At 69.4% G+C, this 19,536-nt stretch overlaps 2 protein-coding genes, 1 long non-coding RNA gene and 1 other non-coding gene across 10 annotated transcripts; 2 read left to right on the top strand and 2 right to left on the bottom strand.

The window, feature by feature from the left end:
* Positions 1-305: 305 nt before the first annotated feature.
* Positions 306-3,648, top strand: RAB26 (RAB26, member RAS oncogene family). 2 transcript variants are annotated; one of them, XM_017340382.4, is made up of 9 exons: positions 306-680; positions 1,199-1,309; positions 2,443-2,484; positions 2,562-2,628; positions 2,718-2,770; positions 2,860-2,925; positions 3,009-3,065; positions 3,133-3,230; positions 3,313-3,648. In XM_017340382.4, exons 1-9 carry the CDS (start codon positions 486-488, stop codon positions 3,413-3,415), a joined length of 792 nt encoding a protein of 263 aa, XP_017195871.1. In that variant the 5' UTR covers positions 306-485; the 3' UTR covers positions 3,416-3,648. The 2 variants fall into 2 exon arrangements, with proteins under 2 accessions (XP_017195871.1, XP_002724256.1); XM_002724210.6 differs by having other exon boundaries at positions 309-680; positions 3,154-3,230.
* A 118-nt stretch (positions 3,649-3,766) lies between these two features.
* LOC149120658 (uncharacterized) lies at positions 3,767-4,205 on the bottom strand. The gene is made up of 2 exons (XR_016226322.1): positions 4,068-4,205; positions 3,767-3,871 (listed from the first exon to the last, which is right to left on the bottom strand). It is a non-coding gene; the product is annotated as an uncharacterized LOC149120658 (long non-coding RNA).
* LOC127488861 (small nucleolar RNA SNORD60) lies at positions 3,944-4,025 on the bottom strand. The gene has a single exon (XR_007916722.1). It is a non-coding gene; the product is annotated as a small nucleolar RNA SNORD60 (small nucleolar RNA).
* Positions 4,206-4,520: 315 nt separating the features above from the next.
* On the top strand, positions 4,521-19,439 carry TRAF7 (TNF receptor associated factor 7). Of its 6 annotated transcripts, XM_089321848.1 has the most exons (22): positions 4,528-4,680; positions 9,877-10,009; positions 10,133-10,190; positions 10,325-10,430; positions 11,340-11,431; positions 13,457-13,573; positions 14,054-14,146; positions 14,259-14,292; positions 14,611-14,794; positions 14,901-15,035; positions 15,230-15,447; positions 15,518-15,591; positions 15,734-15,782; positions 15,993-16,120; positions 16,216-16,298; positions 16,862-16,901; positions 17,041-17,157; positions 17,235-17,357; positions 17,477-17,596; positions 17,691-17,822; positions 17,911-18,030; positions 18,155-19,439. In XM_089321848.1, exons 5-22 carry the CDS (start codon positions 11,429-11,431, stop codon positions 18,167-18,169), a joined length of 1,785 nt encoding a protein of 594 aa, XP_089177974.1. In that variant the 5' UTR covers positions 4,528-4,680; positions 9,877-10,009; positions 10,133-10,190; positions 10,325-10,430; positions 11,340-11,428; the 3' UTR covers positions 18,170-19,439. The 6 variants fall into 6 exon arrangements, 5 of the variants coding, with proteins under 5 accessions (XP_051695496.1, XP_051695492.1, XP_089177975.1 ...); XM_051839536.3 differs by lacking the exon at positions 10,325-10,430 and having other exon boundaries at positions 4,522-4,680; positions 14,901-15,029; XM_051839532.3 differs by lacking the exon at positions 10,325-10,430 and having other exon boundaries at positions 4,522-4,680.
* The last annotated feature ends 97 nt before the right edge of the window (positions 19,440-19,536 follow it).

Below are 19,536 nucleotides of genomic sequence, written 5' to 3'. Positions count from 1 at the left end.
CACCTGACCTGCGGGGGCGGGAGAGGCAGCCTGTCAGTGCCCACCCACGCAGGGCCTCTGCTCCGCGCCCGCAGCTCGGGACAGGCCCAGGGGTGGGGGTTCACCGGGCTGGGGGCGGCGCACAGCGCGCTCAGCCGGGCCTACCGCTCCGCATCCCGGTCCAGGCGGCGCGGCGGGGGTCAGCCCGCAGGGAGCACCTGGGGGTAGGGCCCAGGTCTCCTGACCCGCCCCCGGGGCGGCCGGGCTCAGCTGCACGACCCCGCCCCTGCGCGGTCATTGGCTGCGGCGGTGGGGGGCCGGGCCTCAGTGGCTGCACAGCCCATGGGGTGGCGGAGGCGGGGCGGGAGCCGAGCGCCCGGGATGCCGCCGCCGCCGCCGCCGCCGCGGGACAGGTTCGGGTCCTGGTCCGGCTGGGCGCGCGCGGGGTAAGGGACGGCTCGGGGGCGCGGCGGCCGCAGCGTGAGCGCATCGAGCGCCTGCTCGCCATGTCCAGGAAGAAGACCTCCAAAAGCAAAGGGGCCAGCGTGGCGGCTGCCTCCGCAGTGCCCGCCACCAACGGGCCGCGGCCGGCGCGCCCTGGGACCGCACGCCCGGGTCCCAAGGCGCCGCCCAATGGGCCCCCGCAGCCCGGCCGGCCCTCGGTGGGCGGCGGTGGCGACTTCTACGACGTCGCCTTCAAGGTGAGCCAGGCACCCCCGCACGCAGGCGAACGCAGCAGGTGGCGCCCGGCCCCGAGCCAGGCGGGGAGGGGACCCGGGGAGTGCGAGTCGGCCTGAGCGGCTGACCACGCGCGCACTCACACAGCTGTCAGGGTCTGCCCCCCAACCCCAGGGAGCAGGGCTGCAGCGACAGGAGCCCGGCAGGTGCACCTGGGCATTTCCCATATGCTGCCTCCCCGCATACCCGGGGGCTGTGGATCACCTCCCCTTTGGCAGAGGTTCGTCGTCAGCGGGAAGCGCTGAGCACCCCCCCAGCACCCCCCAAGGCAGAGGCTGTGCGATCTTGGCAAGGGTGGGCAGGCCCATCTTGGGGTCCGGGGGACTTGAGGGGGTGGGGCGAGGGCCCGGCTCTCCATGTCCCCAGTGTTTGATTCCTCCTGAGCTTTGCTAGGATGGGTGCCCCTGGGGGCTGGGGCAGGAGAGCTGAGGCGGGCCACTGTCCCAGAGGGGTGGCGAGGGCCGTGTCCCTTCTGCCCCAGGTGATGCTGGTGGGGGACTCGGGCGTGGGGAAGACCTGCCTGCTCGTGCGCTTCAAGGACGGAGCCTTCCTGGCCGGGTCCTTCATCTCCACCGTCGGCATCGACTTCCGGGTGAGAGGCCGCATCCAGCCCCCACTGCCCTGGGCAGCTTGGGACCCCACGTGGGGTCCTGGCTGGGCCACCCCAGCCACCAGGCTGCCTGCCTTGACCCGTACTGTGGCTGACCGCTGCCTGTGCCAGGGCTGGCAGACCCTTGGGGCCAGACTCTGCCGTGGAGGTGGGTACTGGTGCTCCAGGGTGGCCCAAGTACCAGAGGCCAGCGTAGCCGCCAGACTGCCCACCCAAGTTCTGCAAGGCTGGTGGCTGTGGGGACCGCCCTGCACCCTGGCAGCACCCCCACCCTGCGCCTGCCAGTCTGGGTGCACGTGCCAAGGTGCTGGTGTTCTCAGCACATCCTGAATCTGCATTTTTCTCACCCTTTAATTAGACCCCGTCAGGAAGGCTGGGAGGAAAGGGGGGCTCCTGCGGCCCGGCGGGGAGTCCACAGCCCTCTGGGATGCAGCAAGGGGCGAGGTGCAGAGGGCCTGGCCCCGTTCTCAGCCCCCTCAGGGCCGTGGGGCCGGTGAGGATGTGAGGCTGTTTGGTGTGCACCCATTGCAGGGTGCCAGGAGGCGAGGTGTCCTCCCGGTACAGCAGATGGCTGCGCCTGGCTCCCCGGAGACCCAGAAGCACCCGGCAGCAGGAGCCGGGGGAGGAGCTGCAGGTTCCAGCTGCCCGGGGCCTGCGGGCAGAGGCCCCGCCCCTTCCCCGTGGACGGGCGCAAGCCTGGCTGCGGGAGGCCCCGCCCTCAGCCTGGGCCAGGTGTGGTTCTCAGCGCTTTAAACACAGCAGCTCCCCAGGCGCTGGAGGAGCCAAGGGACAGGAGCCCCGGCCACTGCCACTTGCAGATGACAGAAGCCAGTCACGGGCCTGGGGCCACGTCATGGGGGACTTCTAACCCAGCTGCCAATGGCTTTCAGCAGAGCTTGGCAGAGTGGGGCACTGGCCACGTTGCAGAGGAGGGCAGCCAGCACTGGCCTGAGGGTCTGGGGGATCAGGAGTGGGGGGCTTTCCAGGGCAGCAGTCTGTGGGCCCAGAACTGGCCATGACTGGTCAGAGGGCAGCAGCCAGCATGTCCAATGCTGGGGTGGAGCCAAGCAGAAGGGGCTCACCCGGGGGTGCTCACGTCCCCGGTTCTGTTTCAGAACAAAGCCCTGGACGTGGACGGCACCAAGGTGAAGCTGCAGGTGAGGTGGAGGCCAGTCGGGGCAAGGGACACGTGGTGGTGGTGGGGGGCGTGTGGCCTGACGCTGCCCGTCCGCAGATCTGGGACACTGCCGGCCAGGAGCGCTTCCGCAGCGTCACTCACGCCTACTACCGAGACGCCCATGGTGAGCCCGGGTACCGGGGTCCAGCTCCGGGGTGTGGGTGACCAGGAGCTGGTGGCGTGGGGATGACCGCACTGTCCCTCTGCTCCCAGCGCTGCTTTTGCTCTATGACATCACCAACAAGGCCTCCTTCAACAACATCCAGGTCAGGGTCCCCCTTCCCAGCCTGCAGGCTGAGGGCCCCCGGGTGGGGAGGGCCGGCCTGGGGACCCCAGCACCACCTCCCGCCCCCAGGCCTGGCTGGCCGAGATCCGGGAGCACGCCCAGCACGACGTGGTGCTCATGCTGCTGGCCAACAAGGTGAGCGCTCGGCTCAGACCCGGCAGCGTGGGGGGCGTGGGAGCCGTGGGCTGGCGTCACCAGCACCCCTGTGCCCGGCCCAGGTGGACTCTGCCCATGAGCGTGTGGTGAAGAGGGAGGACGGGGAGAAGCTGGCCAAGGTGAGTGAGGTCAGGGCAGGGCAGGGGCGAGGCGCCGGGCAGGCCGAGCGTCCAGGCCGCCCCCCAGGCCACCGCCCGCTGTTTGCAGGAGTACGGGCTGCCCTTCATGGAGACCAGCGCCAAGACCGGCCTCAACGTGGACTTGGCCTTCAGGGCCATTGCCAAGTAAGTGCAGGCGGCCCCACGACCCCCAGGCAGGGCCTGCCGCCCCGAGCGGCCCTGCAGCGTGCCCACCCCCGCTGTCCAGGGAGCTGAGGCAGCGCTGCATGAAGATGCCCGGCGAGCCGCGCTTCCGGCTGCACGACTACGTCAGGAGGGAGGGGCGCGGGGCCTCCTGCTGCAGACCCTGACCCCGACTTAGCCGCCGAGCTCCCGGAAGGCCGCACGGGCTCACCACGCGGGGCCATCGCTTCCGGGACCGGGCTTCCACGCGGGAGGGTCTCGGAGTGCCCGGCGCCCCGCGCGCGCCACGGCCGGCACAGGCGACGACGTGCGGGGCCCCGCCGGGCAGGTGTGCAGCCCCCCGCCGCTCTGTGGAGCGCACACCTGTCCCCAGCCCCAGCGAATAAAGCGGTTTTCTGCAGTGTCCGTCTCATCCATTGCGAGGTCCAGATCCTGGAGCCAGGCTCCGGGGCACCTGGCGTCGGCTTCCCGCCCCGCCCCCACGGCTGCGCAGGACTCGGAATAACGACACGCGGGAGGAGAGGGCTCGGCACCCTCGCTTTATTACCGGGCTACCCAGACACACGACACACGCCCGCCTTACCGCCGGGTCCCGCCACGTCCGCAGCCCGCTCCAGGCGACCCTGCAAATGCAACAGCGGCCGGGTTGAAGCCCCCCGCGCCCACCCGCCCACCCACCCACGGCGGCGCGGCTCGAGCCTCAGCTCCGCGAGGTAATCAGACTGCGCGTGCAGTTCTCATACGAGGTGTCAGAAATCAAAGGCCTCATCACAGGCTCGGCGCCGCCCCGCGCAAACCCCAGGCCCGGGCCGGCCTTACCTGCAGCGACGGCGCGCAGGGCACGGAGGGGGACCCCACGCCGGGGCCGGCGACCCCCTCCACTACCCGGAGAGACGCCCAGGCAGGCCCACAGACAGCAGGCAGCAGCCGACCGGCCTCGCTACCCAACCCCAAAAGAGCGGGTGCCGGCACGGCTCAAGCATTTATAGAAACTGCCCTCACCTCTGTGATTGGGCAACCTCGGCGGAAGTGCCCGCCTCCTCTCGCCGCTGATACGTCCCGCTCTTGTTTCCACCAATCCTGCCGCGGCATTTCTTTCGGAAGCGCTCGGACCGAGACCCGGAGCTCCGCCCCTTTGCGGAGGCTATTGAGCGCAATTGTGAGCGACGGGTGCCCACAGCCAGTCAGACTTCAGCCTGCAACATAGACAGATTCCGAACCTGCCAATCCCGCCCCGAGACAGCAGGGCCGCCGGAAGTCGTAGTTCCCGGAGCGCCGCGCGTCGGGCGGGGAGCCGGGGAACTACGAATCCCGGCGGGCATGGTGCTGGGGCGCTTCCGGCTGGCGCGCCTCGGCCCTTTCCCGGCCGGCGGCCGAGGGGGCAAGATGAAGCGGGAGGGTGGCACCGCCGTTGTCCGGCAGCTGCGGGCGGGTGAGTGTCCGCGCGGTGCGTCCGGCGCGGGGCCCGGGCCTGGGGCCGCGCGGCGGGGCGCGATCGGACGCGGCAGGGGCCGAGGCGACGGTCCGGCCTGGGGGGGGGGCGGGGCTGAGGAGGGCCGGGGTCCCGGCGTCCACCTGCCTGCTCGTCGCTCGCTGCACCGCCTCGTCTCTGTGTGTGCGTTCCCTCTTCCTGGGCGCTGGGCCCTGCTGTAGGCGCCCGGGAGGCTGCGGGGAGCGGGCCCCCATTCTGAGCCCCTCCTGCGCTGCGGGGTCCCCGCACCCGCGCTCGGGGACAGTTCGGGCCGGGTCGCTCTGTGCGTTGCAGGATGCGGGGCGGCACGCGTGACTTCCTGCTGCGAGCGACGACCCCCGCTCCCCGGAGTTGTGACAACAGAAATGTCCCCCCCGGGGGGTGGGCAGCCCGCCCGGAGCCCCTGGTTTAGAGAGAGGGGACCGAGAAGGGGCAGCGTCGCGCGGAGCCGTGGCGGCGTCCGGGAAGGGAGAGACAGGAAGCTGCGAGATGAGAACTGGGCGCTCCTGGACGCCGATGGAGATGCACCCGGGTCGGGGCTGGAGGCAGAGGCCACCCAGGCCGGCCCGATCCACGGGGCGCAGGGTGTGGACCTCACTGTTTACAGGCGGGCCCGGGGAGCTCAGACTCCCGCTGACCTGTGCAGGGGCGACCCCGGGGGCTCCCTGGGGAGGAGGCTGGGCCCTCCCCACGCGCACACACACAGGCCCCCTCTCCTGGGGCTGCCCAGCCCCAGCCCTGGCCTGGTGCGTGGCCGCCTGCTGCCTTGTTCCTTGTCCTTGGGCCTTTGCCTCCGGGATCCCTTCCCTGAGGGCCAGGGTGATGGGCCTGACCCAGCCCCCATGTCGTAACCCCGCCTCTGCCCTGTGCTCTCACTACAAAGCTCCTCCCGGAGTGCCAAGGTTCCCAAGTCCATCACCCGCACCCTGCAGGAAGCCGGAACCTCCCCGTGACGGGCGGCCGGCTGGGAGGGAAGGGCCCGCGGTGACGGGCGGCCGGCTGGGAGGGAAGGGCCCGCGGTCGGTACTGCAAGGGGCAACACCCACCGTGGCCCATGGAAATTGCCCTGGGGACCAGGGGGCCTCCCTGACCAGGCTGGCTGGGAAACGCCGGAGCCACGGGCAGCTGCGCCCTGGGTTCGGTTGCCCCCTGGCTGGGCGTGCAGCCGGCTGCGGTGTTCCGTGGGCATGTTGGTTTTCTGGCAGCACGGCAGGAAGCAGAGGGGTCAGCGGACGTCCCACCATCAGCTCCCAGAGAGCAGCTGCTGTCTGCAGGGTCCACGCCACAGCTCCTTCCAGACCGGGGGTGGGGTGGGGTGGGAGGTGTCCATCCCTAACCCCTTTGTAATGAGAGACCCACGGCACGGGCACACAGCTGTTGCTGCGGCCGGGGTGGGGCTGGAACCCAGGTCTGTCCCAGTCAGTGTGTGGCTGTGTACCTCACACCTCTCAGTGAGTGTGTGCACGTGTGTGACGTGTGTGGTGTGTGTCTTGCTCTGGACCTGGGTCCCCAACCAGGCCATCTGGCTCGTGCAGAGGGATACTCCACGATGCCCCCAGGGTGCTGGTCCCAGGGCAGAGGCATGTGGACGGTGCCACCAGATAGGGCAGGGGGAGGAACGGGCAGGGCACCCCGGGTGCGGGGAACTGGGGTTCCAGGCCCCAGGGAGGTGGTGTTCCGTGCCCAGCCTGGAACACGGTGGGTGGGCGTGGGCAGGGCTCTGTCCCCGTGCTTCCACTGTGTCTAGGCCTGGCCGGGGACGTGTGTGCCCCAGCGCTGCGCGGCAGCAAGGGGAGGGACGTGGCTCGGCAGCGTCTGCTGGCCCTTCCCGAGACAGCCAGGAGCAGGCTTCCCGGCTGCCCCTCCAGGAGCCCCTCTGTAGCTGCCCTAGCCCGGGCCAGGGCTCTGGCCACAGACAGCCACCACACACGGGGAAGGGACTAGGGTACCGACGCAGGCCTCCAGGGGACCGGGTGGGTGCAGCACAGGGCAGTGGGTTGAGGCTGGGCCTCCAGCAGGGGGAGCCGTGGAGGGGCTTGGGGGCCCCCGGGGTTGCAAGGAGGAGGCTGCGGTGGGGGCCAGTGTGGTTGTGGACGCTTGGACCGCGGAAGGCAGGCCAGCCTCAGACCCCGGCCGCCCAGCTCCTCCGGGCAGGGATGTCTGGGGGCCCAGCGCCACACCCAGGCTGTCTGGGATGGGGACATCAGGGGAAGTGCGTATGGCTGTGCTGTGGCCGCCGGGGCTGGGCGGTCTCCGTGTCCCCCGGGGCTGGCTCCTGGCAGTGAGACCAGCCGCTGACCTTCCACGACCCTGGCAGGCAGGGCCGAGCCCTCCCAGGACCCCCACCCGCCCTGAGCGGGGGCCCCTGGACTGCCCACTCCGCTGGCTGCCTAGTGAGACACTTGACCCGGGGCTCTTGCGGGTGTGTCCAAGGGAAAATGCGCGGGGACTTGCGGGGGTGCCTCGGCTGAGCACTGGGCTCCCCCCGGGGAGCTGCTAGGAGAAAGGGGTGGCCCCACCTCCCCAGGAGAGGCTAAGGCAGGTGTGGTGGGACAAATCCACACAACCTCTGATTCCCCCTGGGCAGTGAGCGCCCTGCAACCCCTCAGAAGTGGGCGTGGTGGACAAAGACCCCTGGGCCCGGCCCAGACGTCGGGGAGCAGAGCCCAGGTCCTGTTTGCACACTGCTGACCGTGACCCTCCCTCGGATGGGCACGCGGTCCTCGGACTTGCCGGGGTGGGGCGGTGTACCAGAGCTGACGGGGAGAGCGCTTTTCAGCCCTCTCTCCATCCCCTCGTGGGGTTTTCTGGGTTCGGGATGTGGGGGGCGCCCACTTCCCTCCAGCACCGGGGACCCTAGGCCAGGAGGCCCGTCTCTGCAGAAGTCTTGTTCTCAGCAGGCTACAGCACAGGGCCCGGGGGGGGCGGCCCCCACCCTCTGGGGGCCCAGGCAAGCTGCGTTCAGCCAGGCCCAGCCTCCCTGGTGTCCCGGCCAGCAGGAACGCTGAGCGTTGGATGTGCTTCCCAGGGTCTTGGGCCTGCTGCCTGGAGCCCAGAGGGAGGCTGTTATTGGGAAATCCAGCCCCTGGGGGCCAGGCCGCGAGATGCCTGGGGCTTCTTGCTCAATTCCGAGATGCTGGGGGGGGGTGCTGTGGGGGTGCGCTGGCCTCCTTCCCGGAGTCCCGCCCACCCAGCCCTGGCTGGGGCTGAGCACTGAACCCGTGTGAACCGGGAAACGGCTTCCCAGGCGGAGCTGGGTCCCCTCCCTCCTTCCCTGCTCAGCCCGGCTCTCCAGCACCGGCCAGTCCCCCACTGGCCCCGTCCTGCTTTGCGTGTGGCCCTGCGTGCCCGTCACACTCACCCCCACGCGGGGAGAAGTGGATGCCTGTTCTCCCGCCCCCTGCCTGCACTGCGCTCAGGCAGACCCACAGGGCTGCAGGCCGCCCGGGGTCCCGGCCCCCTATCCGGCTGTCACTCCCTGGAACTCAGCTGACCTTGTGGCCCTGGAAGCTTGGAGCAGATGGGTTTGCAAAAGCCAGGTCAGTGTGTCCCAGCGGCCTCCCTGTCGTCCCCTGCCCACGGGCGGTGGCAGGAGTCGGGCTCACCAGCACAGGCAGGGTGGTGAGCGCGGCCCTGGCCACTTCCTGGGAGCTTCCTGCTTAGTGAGGAGGCGCTGGGGCCGACGGGGGCTGGCCAGGGCGCGGCTTGTGCGCAGGCCACCTCCTCTGGTCCTGCACTGCGCACTGTGAGAGGACACTCCAAGAGCCCAGCTGGGGCTACCTGGAGCCCACCACGGAGTCACAGTTGGGCCCTGGCGTGTCAAGTGGGGTGGTCTGTTTGGTCCTGGCTGAGACTGGTGCCAATGGGCAGGAGGCAGCGGGTGCCGCGGAGCCCTGGGTAGGCCCTGGTGTGGCGGCTGCCCCAGATGCAGCAGGAGAACGTGGCTGGAGGAGGGAGGCCCCATCTTCCTGGACCTGAGGGCGCTCTGAGCCCGGTGACGGCCAGCTCCAGTCTGGAGGTGGTGGGTTTAGACCTGTGTCCCAGAGGCCGAGGGTGGGCGGGGCCGTGGGTCGGGATGGGTCATACTGGATGACCATACTGAATGACCCCGCAGTGGGTGGTGAATGCCATCTCCACAGCATGTGGACAAGGTGGACACTGTAGGGGGACCAGGTCAGGAGGGCGTGGTGGAGAAGGTGCCAGAACGCCTCGCCTTGTCAGCTCTCTCTGCACCGTCTGGCTCGGCCCAGGGCTTGGCAGGCATCCCCGGTGGGCCTGTCTGCAGCATGTTCCCTCTCCTGCCCCTTCGTGGTCCTGGTGGCCCCTGAGCTGAGGCCTGGGCTGCTGGGTGGGCTCCTGACGGCCATGCCACCCTCCAGACAAGCCAGTCGCAGCCATTGCTCAGGCTCTGGAGGGGGCGCCTGTCTGGACGGCAGGTGTCCCCACGGGTCATGCACCTGGACTCTGAGGCTGGGCACTGTCTGCAGTGGACGGCTCCGCCGCAGGACCCTGTGCTGGATGTGACCGCCTGGCTGTGTCTCCTTTGCTCTCAAATGTTGTATAGTGCGGTGCCGCTGAGCAGCGTGCCCCAGGCTCACCCCAGCCTGCCCTTCCAGGGACTGTGGGGCTGTCAGCGGCACTTGGATGGTTTCCATGTGCCTTCCCCCACCGCCTGCACCTGTGAACCCGAGGCCCGTGGTGGCCTGAGGAGGGTCTCCTGTGGCTCCGGCTCCCTCACCCCAGTAGTCCTGTAGGATACATCAGTGTCCCCGACATCCTGCAGCCCGGGGCTGGCCGGGTCTCATGTTACCTTGGCTGTTCGCCGTGAACCTGCATCCCGCTGTGTGTGCCGCACCTTTGGCTTACCCCAGTGTGCTGGCAGAGACCCCCACCAAGGCCCAGCTTTGGCCCTGGAGACATTTGGATGGACCCAGGACCGAGGGGAGCAGACAACATAGGTGGTGAAGCCCAGGGCCAGGTGCCGCTGTGGGCCCATCTGTATGCCTGGGGCCTGTGCAGCGGGGAAGGAAGGGGTGGGGGGGGAGGGGCTCTGCCCACTCTGGACCCGCCGAGCTCACGTCGCTGGTGGAAGCCTGCCCTGAGCCGGACCCACCCGCGTGGGCTCGCCCGGTCTCGGACTTTGTGCTCCACCCACAGGGGTCGCTGCCCGAAGGCCCTAGATGCCCCCACAGGGGTCGCTGCCCGAAGGCCCTAGATGCCGCTCTAGAGCATGACCTCGGGCAAGAGCGCCCGCTACAGCCGCTTCTCCACTCCGGACAGCACTGCTGGGGTAAGGGACGCCCCGGGGTGGGCACGCCAGCCTCCCCACCTGGCGGGCGCTGCAGGCGGGGCCTCCCTGGGTCCGCCCACATTCTCGCCTGGGCAAGGCGAGCACCCTCCGTTCTCTCTCCAGACCAGAATGGAAACGACCTTCGGGCCTGCCTTTTCAGCCGTCACCACTGTCGCGAAAGGTGAGCTGTGCACCCTGGCCCAGTCCTGCCAAGGCCTGGGGCCCCGGGCTGTCCGGTGTGTGCCTCGGGCTCTGCTGCGGCGGCCTGCGCCTGCCCCCTCCAGGGAGCGCTGCCCTGACTGCCTCCGTCCACAGGCGCAGTGTCCCTTGTTACCGCGACCCCAGGCTCATCCCCAGCCCCAGGCTCCCAGCCGGCCTCTGGAAGGGCGCGTCCTCAGAGCCCCAGGCCAGCCCCGTGCAGGCAAGCAGGTCGCAGGGAAGCGGCGGGCTGGGGCTTGCGGCCCCGGCTGCCAGCGAGCTTTGGGATCGCCCTCCGTGCCTTCCACTGGACAAAGCTGGCGCGGGACCCCTCGGCTCTTGGGACGCCCTCTTCTTCTTAGATGCTTTTCCTGAGGGATTAAGAAAGTGAAACATCACGATTCTGCCACCCAAGAAACCACTCCTCAGTCCTCCCCGCCCCCCCGCAGCGGCCACGGGGCACCTGTCAGGGCCTGCCTGGATGGCAGGCTGCCTCGTCCGGCCTCGTTACCGTGGGGAACCTGAGGCCCAGCCAGGCCTGGGACTTGGGGACATTTCCATCTGGCTGAGGGAGTGGGCCTCCCGCCCCTAGACCGCCACGGGCAGGCTGTGTCGGGGAAGCCCTGCCAGGGTGAGCTGGGAGGGGTAGGGGCAGAGCCGGTCCCCGCCTCCCACACCCGGGAAGTGGCGTGAGGACCCAGAGCCTCAGGACGCAGTGGCTGTGCCCTCGGCATCTGTGCCCAGCGTCCTCTGGGGACTGAGCCATCAGAGGGTTCACCGGGCAGGTTACCTTGGGCCCAGCCAGGAAGACGTCCCGAGGTCCTGCCACGTGTCCTGGGACCTGATGGCTCGGTGGCGGTGTCTCGGCTGGGACCCTATCAGCCTGGGGTGCTTGTAGAGCCCACGAGAGATGCCCTGGGGAGAGGCAGGGCTGGGGGAGCGTCCCGCCACAGGGGCAGCCGGTCCTGGCTTAACCTTGGGAAGCAACGCTTCCCCATCCCATCCCTGCCCCCTCTCCTCCCCATCACAGCCCTGGGGAGGGTCACGAGCTGGAGCCGGCCCCCAGGGCCCCGTGCCGGGCAGAGCAGACCCTGCGGCACTCCCCCACACCGCTGGCTTCTTCTCTCGGCAGCTGATGGAGCCAGCACGTACAAGCAGCACCGCAGGACGCCTTCCTCCTCCAGCACTCTGGCCTACTCCCCACGCGACGAAGAGGACAGCATGGTGGGTCCCCACCCTGCAGCAGCCCAGGAGCCAACTGAGCTGGGCAGGCAGAGGGCAGGGACAAGCGTCCAGGTCAGGGGAACAGTACACTGGACCCTCGGCTTGAGCGCAAGGTGCCAAGTCCACAAGACTACGGCTGGCGGGGGGGGCGGGGGCAGAGCGAGGGCGCCCGGGCGGAGGCCGTGGCACCCGCAGGCCAGGAGCAGGCGCGTCTGGCTTCAGCTTAAGAGATGGGGGAGCAGCAGAAGGTTCCTTCAGGAGGGCAACAAGATTTAAAAAACAAATCACGCTTGGGAGGCATCTTCCACTGAGTAGGAAGCAAGCGAGGTCCTGGGTGCAGGCGGGAAGTTGGGGGGTCCTGCTGAGGGGGGACGGCCACGGCAGTGGGGAGCGGCAGGTGGACCCGAGCTGGGCCTACCGGGAGCTAGAGGAGCCCCAGCCGCTGGCTGTGCGGGTGAGTGAGAGGTTCGGAGTGGTTGGGGCAGGCTGCTGGTGCAGAGCCCTGTGGCCAGGGTCACAGTGGCTGTTCCCTGCACCTGGGCCCCGGTGCTCACCGCTGGGCCTGCCTGGGGAAGCGCGGCCGACTCTGGGCCCCGGTGCTCACCGCTGGGCCTGCCTGGGGAAGCGCGGCCGACTCTGGGCCCCGGTGCTCACCGCTGGGCCTACCTGGGGAAGCGAGGCCGACTCTGGGCCCCGTGCTCACCGCTGGGCCTACCTGGGGAAGTGAGGCCGACTCTGGGCCCCGTGCTCACCGCTGGGCCTACCTGGGGAAGCGAGGCCGACTCTGGGCCCCGGTGCTCACCGCTGGGCCTACCTGGGGAAGCGCGGCCGACTCTGGGCCCCGGTGCTCACCGCTGGGCCTACCTGGGGAAGCGCGGCCGACTCTGGGCCCCGTGCTCACCGCTGCGTGTGGCGGCCCCTGCTGGTGGGGTCCAGCAGCTTCCCAGCCCTCCCTGCCTTTCTCAGCCCCGGCTGCTTCCCTCTCTAACAGGAAGGAAAAGGTTTTAGTGAACTGAAGGGCTCTGCAGGAGGCCCTAAGGACGGCTCAGATGTCCCGGTGCCCTGTCCCTGCAGACTGCACCCCAAGTTTTGCTGTTTGCCCACCGTGGGGGGCTGGGTCTCTATCCCGCCCCTGCCCAGGGCCGGCCCTGCACTTGGGGGTGGGAGCCCCAGCGGCCGATGGGGAGCGCAGGGCTGTGGCTGGGACGTTTGACTCACTTCCTCTGACTTTCCCTCTGTTCCTCACGTGCCTTTCCCTGGGAGGCGGGGGAGGGGACGCTGCCCGCGAGGGAGGAGGGAGGAGGGAGGCACGAGTCCCGCCCCCGCCCCCGCCCCCGGGCCTGGCTCTGCCTGCCTGGCTGGCTGAGCTTCACTTCCGGCTGGCAGGGAAGGGCCGGCTCCCGTGGCCCCTGGTTGAGAGGTGCAGCAGGGAGGCGTGGGCCCCAGGGGTGCTCAGCCGAAGCACGCGGGGCACGGGAGCGCCAGAGGGCGGGACCACGGGGAGCTTGGTTCTGGAAGCTTCTTTTGGAGGTCCCAGGCCCAGAGGGGAGGGAGGAACAGTGTCTGTCCCCTTCTCTCTTGACCTATGCAACTCCTGTGGCCCTCACCTCCCTCTAGGGAAGTGCGGCCATGGGTCCCTGCCTTCCCGTGGGCTTTGCCTGGGCCTGGTGTCCAGCCAGCACCCGGAGCCCCGCAGCCTCTCTGTGGCCAGCCTCCCGTCCCGCAGTCCAGGGGCTGTCAGAGGCCCCGGGATTGGCTGGTGGAGGTGCCCCTGCCGCGGCCCTCGTTCCCTCACGGGAAGCAGGAAGCAGCCCGAGCGTGTCCTGGTGGAATTGAATAGCAGGAAGTGTCCACTCGCACAAAGAGAGTTGGCAGTCCAGAGCGGGCAGCCTCGCACCAGGGGCTGGGCTGCCCCGGAGCGCGGAACCGGGCGCTGCACACCGCGGCTCCTGTGGTCAGTGCTGCCCTGCCCCGCGCTCAGCGCCCACGGGGAGCCCCTGGCGAGCCGCCTCTCCCTCCGCACAGCCCCCCATCAGCACGCCCCGCCGCTCTGACTCGGCCATCTCTGTCCGCTCCCTGCACTCCGAGTCCAGCATGTCCCTGCGCTCCACGTTCTCGCTGCCCGAGGAGGAGGAGGAGCCGGTAGGAGGGCCTTGCGGGGAGCTGTCGCTGGGCTGTGGGGGTGACCCTTCCTTGGGGTCTGCCCGGGCTCCTCACTGGGGCGTGTTGCAGGCACGAGGGCCCAGGCCGTCCCCAGCTCCCCGCTCAGAGCTGCTTCAGGACAAAGTGGGGCTTGGGGGGCCCTTGGGGACAGTGCACAGCTGGACCTGCTCCGTCCCCTCAGTCCCCTGCCCCCCCCCCCCGTCCCCAGCACAGGGGCCCTCCCCCTGCCCTCCCCTTCCTGGTCCCCAGCACAGAGGCCCTCCCCCTGCCCTCCCCTCCCTGGTCCCCAGCCTCCCCCTCCCCCTGCCTCCCCTCCCTGGTCTCCAGCCTCCCCCTCCCCCTGCCCTCCCCTCCCTGGTCCCCAGCCTCCCCTGCCCGCCTTCCCTGGTCCCCGCCTCACCCTCCCCTGCCCTCCCTCCCTGGCCCCCGCCTCACCCTCCCCTGCATCCCGGGTTCCAGGAGCCGCTGGTGTTTGCAGAGCAGCCCTCCGTGAAGCTGTGCTGCCAGCTGTGCTGCAGCGTGTTCAAGGACCCCGTGATCACCACGTGCGGGGTGAGGCCGGCTGCGCCCTCGCAGAGCCTGAGGCCCCGAACTCACCTGGCCGGGTGGGCACGGGTGGGGTGAGGCCCCGCTGCCGTTCTCCAAGTGTGCCTTGTCCCCACAGCACACGTTCTGTAGAAGATGTGCCCTGAAGTCAGGTAGGCGCCCCTGGCCCAGGCCCAGCTGCCCCGAGCTCCTGGATGCCCCCGTGCCACGGGCAGCATCTGGGCCCCAGGGCCTCTGCGGGGCCTAGGCTCCGCCCCTGCCCCGGTGGGCGTGGCCCTGGGCGCCCCTGGCAGAGGCCCCTGTGGCCCTACCAGCTGCTCCTGCCCCTTTGTCCCCCGCCCCTGCCTGGCCGCAGGGCGGCTGAGCGGCTCCCTCACCCCCTGCTCCTCCGGGGCTGGGATTGAGGCCCCCGGGGGCGGCTGGGCGGGCCGTGCGAGTCAGCCTGCCCCCAGCCTGCCCCCCTGCCCCAGAGAAGTGCCCCGTGGACCACGCCAAGCTGACGGTGGTGGTGAACAACATCGCGGTGGCCGAGCAGATCGGCGAGCTCTTCATCCACTGCCGGCACGGCTGCCGGGCGGTGGGGGCCGGGAAGCCCCCCGCCTTCGAGGTGGACCCCCGCGGGTGCCCCTTCACCATCAAGCTCAGCGCCCGCAAGTGAGTGGCCGGGCCCCGCCCCCGCCCCCGCCCCCGCCCCCGCCCCCGGGAGGCCTGCGCCTCCGCGTGGGGCCGCGGGCTCAGCCTCTGCCGGGCCCTCCCCCAGGGAGCACGAGAGCAGCTGCGACTACAGGCCCGTGCGGTGCCCCAACAACCCCGGCTGCCCCCCGCTCCTGACCATGCACCTGGAGGCCCACCTCAAGGAATGCGAGCACATCAAGTGTCCTCACTCCAAGTACGGGTGAGTGGGCGGGGGAGGGGGGCCGCTGTTCAGGATCAGGCAGGGTGTGGGGGCCCAGGCAGACCTGGCGGGGGGTCGCGGTGGGGGCAGCGGGCCCCGCAGCGGAGCATTCCGGGGGATTCTTGGGCCTGGCGCGGCAAGCGATGCGGGGTGTCTGGCCAGGTCGGCAGGGGGACAGCTGTCCTGTCCCCCAGATGCACGTTCATCGGGAACCAGGACACGTACGAGACGCACCTGGAGACGTGCCGCTTCGAGGGCCTGAAGGAGTTCCTGCAGCAGACGGACGACCGCTTCCACGAGATGCACGTGGCGCTGGCCCAGAAGGACCAGGAGATCGGCTTCCTGCGCTCCATGCTGGGCAAGCTCTCCGAGAGGGTGGACCAGCTGGAGAAGAGCCTGGAGCTCAAGTTCGGTGAGGGCCGGCCGGGCTCGGGGCGTGGCGCTGCTCCCGGCCCCCGTGACGCTCGGCTCCCACCCCTCAGATGTCCTGGATGAGAACCAGAGCAAGCTCAGCGAGGACCTCATGGAGTTCCGCAGGGACGCGTCCATGCTGAACGTGCGTGGGCCGGGGCGGCGGGGAGCCCCTCCCATGGGCCTCTGCCCCGCTAGGCGGGGTCAGGGGTCTGTGTCGGGGGAGGGCCGCTGCTGCCCTTGCCCACCCACCCAGCCTGCCCTCTGCCCGACTCTCGGTCTTGCAGGACGAGCTGTCCCACATCAATGCGCGGCTGAACATGGGCATCCTAGGATGTGAGTGCCCCTGCCGCTGCCCCCCTGCTGCCCCCCTGCTGCCCCGAGGCCCCCGGGCCCCTCCCCATCCCCGCCCCCGCCCCCCCTTCCCCGCCCCTGCCCCTCCCCGCCCCCACCCGCCCCTCCCCGTCCCCACCCCGCCCCTCCCGGTCCCGCCCCTCCCCGTCCCTGCCAGCTCCCCGTCTCACCGTCCCTGCCGTCTCCCCGCAGCCTACGACCCTCAGCAGATTTTCAAGTGCAAAGGGACCTTCGTGGGCCACCAGGGCCCCGTCTGGTGTCTCTGTGTCTACTCCATGGGTGACCTGCTCTTCAGCGGCTCCTCCGACAAGACTATCAAGGTCGGGGGTCCCGCCCCGGAGGCTGGGTGGGCGCTCCCGTCCACGGCTGCACCGTCTCTCTGGGGAGACTGGTGCCTCACTGCTGCCACCCTCAGGTGTGGGACACGTGCACCACCTACAAGTGCCAGAAGACCCTCGAGGGCCACGATGGCATCGTGCTGGCTCTCTGCATCCAGGGGTGAGTCCAGGCGCACGGTGCCGCTGGCCCTGGGGACAGGAGACCATGCTGCCCGCGGTGGGCCGGCAGCCTGAGCCTGTGCGGCTGAGTGTGCCGGGCTGTGCTGGGCCCCGGGGTGGCAGCGTGTGGGCTGCCGCACCTCTGAGCCGGGCGTGGCCCGATGCACCTACGGCAGCCAGAGGATGGGGGCAGGGGGAGGCAGGCTCAGCCTCAGGGCCTGGGGCTTGAGCCCCCTGTGGCCTCCACACCCCCAGGACGGTCTCTTCCCTAGACCTGCCCTCCTGCCCCCAAATCTGTGTGAGTGCGGGGGATGGAGGAGCAAGCAGGGCGGGGGCGGGCTTGACAGCCTGCAGCCCTGGGTCTCTTCAGTGCCAAAGGGCGGGTAATTACCGCCCAGCTCTGGCTGTCAGGCGCTTGCCAGGCAGGCACCAGGGCTGTGCGTGACTCCCCAGACTCCCACAGTGAGACCCTAGGAAAACAGAGACGGAGGCTGAGGGAGGCAGCAGGCCAAGCCGCTGGTTGGTGCCCGGTCAGCGCAGACACGGCTTCCCCTCCCCAACCAGGTGCAAACTCTACAGTGGCTCCGCAGACTGCACCATCATTGTGAGTGGGGCCTGCGGGTGGGCGGGCAGGTGGAGGCCGCCCAGGGCCAAGCTGGCCTCTGGGTGCCCAGGCACACGCACCCACTGCGCTGGCCGCAGGCTCCGGGCTCCGGGGCTAGCTCGGCGTCCCTTGCCCCCAGGTGTGGGACATCCAGAACCTGCAGAAGGTGAACACCATCCGGGCCCACGACAACCCCGTGTGCACCCTGGTCTCCTCCCACAACATGCTCTTCAGCGGCTCCCTGAAGGCCATCAAGGTACAGGCGAGGAGCCGTGTCCACGCGCAGCCCCCAGGCGCGGAGCACAGCCAGCCCACGCTCACGCCGTCCCGCAGGTCTGGGACATCGTGGGCACAGAGCTGAAGCTGAAGAAGGAGCTCACGGGCCTCAACCACTGGGTGCGGGCCCTGGTGGCTGCCCAGAGCTACCTGTACAGCGGCTCCTACCAGACAATCAAGGTGCGCCCGGCCGCCCCTCCCCGGGAAGGGTTGCCCAGGCCGGCACGGGGGCTCTGTCTGCTGCCCCTGGCCGTGCGCACCCTGCGTGGTGTCTGAGCCCAGGCCGTGTGCGCCCACAGATCTGGGACATCCGGACCCTGGACTGCATCCACGTCCTGCAGACGTCCGGGGGCAGCGTCTACTCAATCGCGGTGACGAATCACCACATCGTGTGCGGCACCTACGAGAACCTCATCCACGTGAGGCCGGGCGCCTGCAGGCAGGCCAGGCTCGGGTGCGCCTCCCGTGCCCGCACGCCCTGCCCCTGACCTGCCCGTGTCTGCCTCCCGTCAGGTGTGGGACATCGAGTCCAAGGAGCAGGTGCGGACCCTAACGGGCCATGTGGGCACCGTGTACGCCCTGGCGGTCATCTCCACACCAGACCAGACCAAAGTCTTCAGTGCGTCCTACGACCGGTCCCTCAGGGTGGGTGCTGGCCCAGGCATGGTGGGCGGTGGGGGGGAGAAGGGGTCAGCCAGGCTCCGGTCAGCCTTCATGTCCCCTGTGCCCCCAGGTCTGGAGCATGGACAACATGATCTGCACACAGACGCTGCTGCGTCACCAGGGAAGTGTGACGGCGCTGGCCGTGTCCCGGGGCCGGCTCTTCTCAGGGGCTGTGGACAGCACCGTGAAGGTAGGGCCTGTGGTCTTAGCTACACACAGGGACGCGGGGGCCGGGGTGGGGTGGGAGCAGCTGGCAGCCGAGGTACGTGGCGGCGGATGGCCCAGGGGTGCCTGAAACAGCCCTCTCTTTGCAGGTGTGGACTTGCTAACAGAAGCCAGGCCGGGCTGGGCTTCTTCTGGGCTGCTCTGGCGCTGTCCGAGCCAGGCTGGCCACATGGCGTGGGCTCTGGGTATCCGCCTGCCCTGGGGGACGGGGGACAGGCTCCGGCAGCCGGCAGCCTGCTCGCCCTGTGCTCCCGGCTGCCAGGACAGTGCCCAGGCCCCCCCTCCAGGTGCCAGGTACGACACTCCTCGGCCCACCCCACCCCGGGCACCCTGGGCCTTTTTACTCAGCTTTTCTACGGTTTCTAGGCTGTGCACAGATTTGATTACTCCCGACTGAAACAGAGGCTGCACTGACCACGGCTGTGCGCAGGGCCGGGGCCGGGCAGTCAGGGCACCTTCCCTCCCTGCGGCCTGGTGGCTCCTGTACCCCCCCGCCCCGTCCCCAAAGCCCCAGCCCCAAAGAGTGAGCCAGGCAGCTGCATTTCTGCTGTTTATTGACAGCCGACAGCCCAGATCTCCCTCCCCGCTTGCTGGAGGCCCAGCCTGGGCCACCCCCCAAGGAGAGGCCAGGTGGACATCGGGCAGTCGGGAAGGGCCCCCAGCACCCGGCTCCACCTCCGCCAGGCTCCTCCATCAGCCCCACACAACTGCTAGTTTCTGGCATTTTTTAAAATTTTTTTACGAAATGTCAAAGTTGTGCCCAACACTTGTGGATCAGCAAACGACAGAGGAGACCAGTCAGTACTGTGGGAGGGAGGGAAGGGGAGAGGGCGAGAAGGACCACACACACAGCCTTGGACGTGGAGCAGAAGCATCCGTGGGACGGGTGGGCTGCCTGCACAGGGCCCCCGGGGAGCCGGCACACCCTGACGCGACTGCCCACTGCTGCCACGCCAGCACCCAGGAACGAGCCCCTCCCGCGGTCCGCGTGGCGTGGCGTGGCGTGGCGAGGACAAGCCCATCAGTGAGCAAGGCACATCCTTCGAGTTCTGGGGACGCGGAGAAGTCACAAGAGGGGCAGGGGGAGCCCTGGGCGAGCACCCACCCCCGGGCCCGCCGCAAGCCCCGGTGTGTGCAGGTGCTAGGGGCCTGGTCATCCTGGCGGGGGAGGGGGACAGTGGACAGACGGGCCTGGGCCGGGAACAGCTTTGCGTCTCCAGTGAGATCAGTGTCCTTTCAGTTGGTAAATGGTTTTCTATAGAATCAATAATATTTCTTTCTTTAAATATATATTTGTTAAAGTTATACCTTTTTGTTTCTCTGGGGAAGTCTGCTTCAGCTCATTCCCAATAAATTAATACTCTCGATAGCTTATATTCTGGGTGCAGTCCTCTGGGCCGTGTGCTGCGCCCGGCGGCGGGCAGAGGGTCCCCAGCGGGCAGCTCTGTGCTGGGCCCAGGCCTGTGCTCTG

This window comes from Oryctolagus cuniculus, chromosome 19 (genome assembly GCF_051225735.1).
Source record: "Oryctolagus cuniculus isolate XC-2025 breed Fujian yellow rabbit chromosome 19, ASM5122573v1, whole genome shotgun sequence".
Taxonomy (NCBI): Eukaryota; Metazoa; Chordata; class Mammalia; order Lagomorpha; family Leporidae; genus Oryctolagus; species Oryctolagus cuniculus.
The sequence above is the reverse complement of the archived record's forward strand: the minus strand, read 5'-3'. Positions and strand labels throughout refer to the sequence as shown.

Coding starts and splice junctions, on each gene's coding strand:
- TRAF7 (XM_051839532.3), top strand. CDS start 9,950: ATGACCTCGGGCAAGAGCGCCCGCTACAGCCGCTTCTCCACTCCGGAC. Junction 14,293..14,610: donor AAGATGTGCCCTGAAGTCAG/GTAGGCGCCCCT, acceptor CCCCTGCCCCAG/AGAAGTGCCCCGTGGACCAC. Junction 17,823..17,910: donor CCTACGACCGGTCCCTCAGG/GTGGGTGCTGGC, acceptor CTGTGCCCCCAG/GTCTGGAGCATGGACAACAT.
- RAB26 (XM_017340382.4), top strand. CDS start 486: ATGTCCAGGAAGAAGACCTCCAAAAGCAAAGGGGCCAGCGTGGCGGCT. Junction 2,629..2,717: donor CTACTACCGAGACGCCCATG/GTGAGCCCGGGT, acceptor CTCTGCTCCCAG/CGCTGCTTTTGCTCTATGAC. Junction 2,771..2,859: donor CCTCCTTCAACAACATCCAG/GTCAGGGTCCCC, acceptor TCCCGCCCCCAG/GCCTGGCTGGCCGAGATCCG.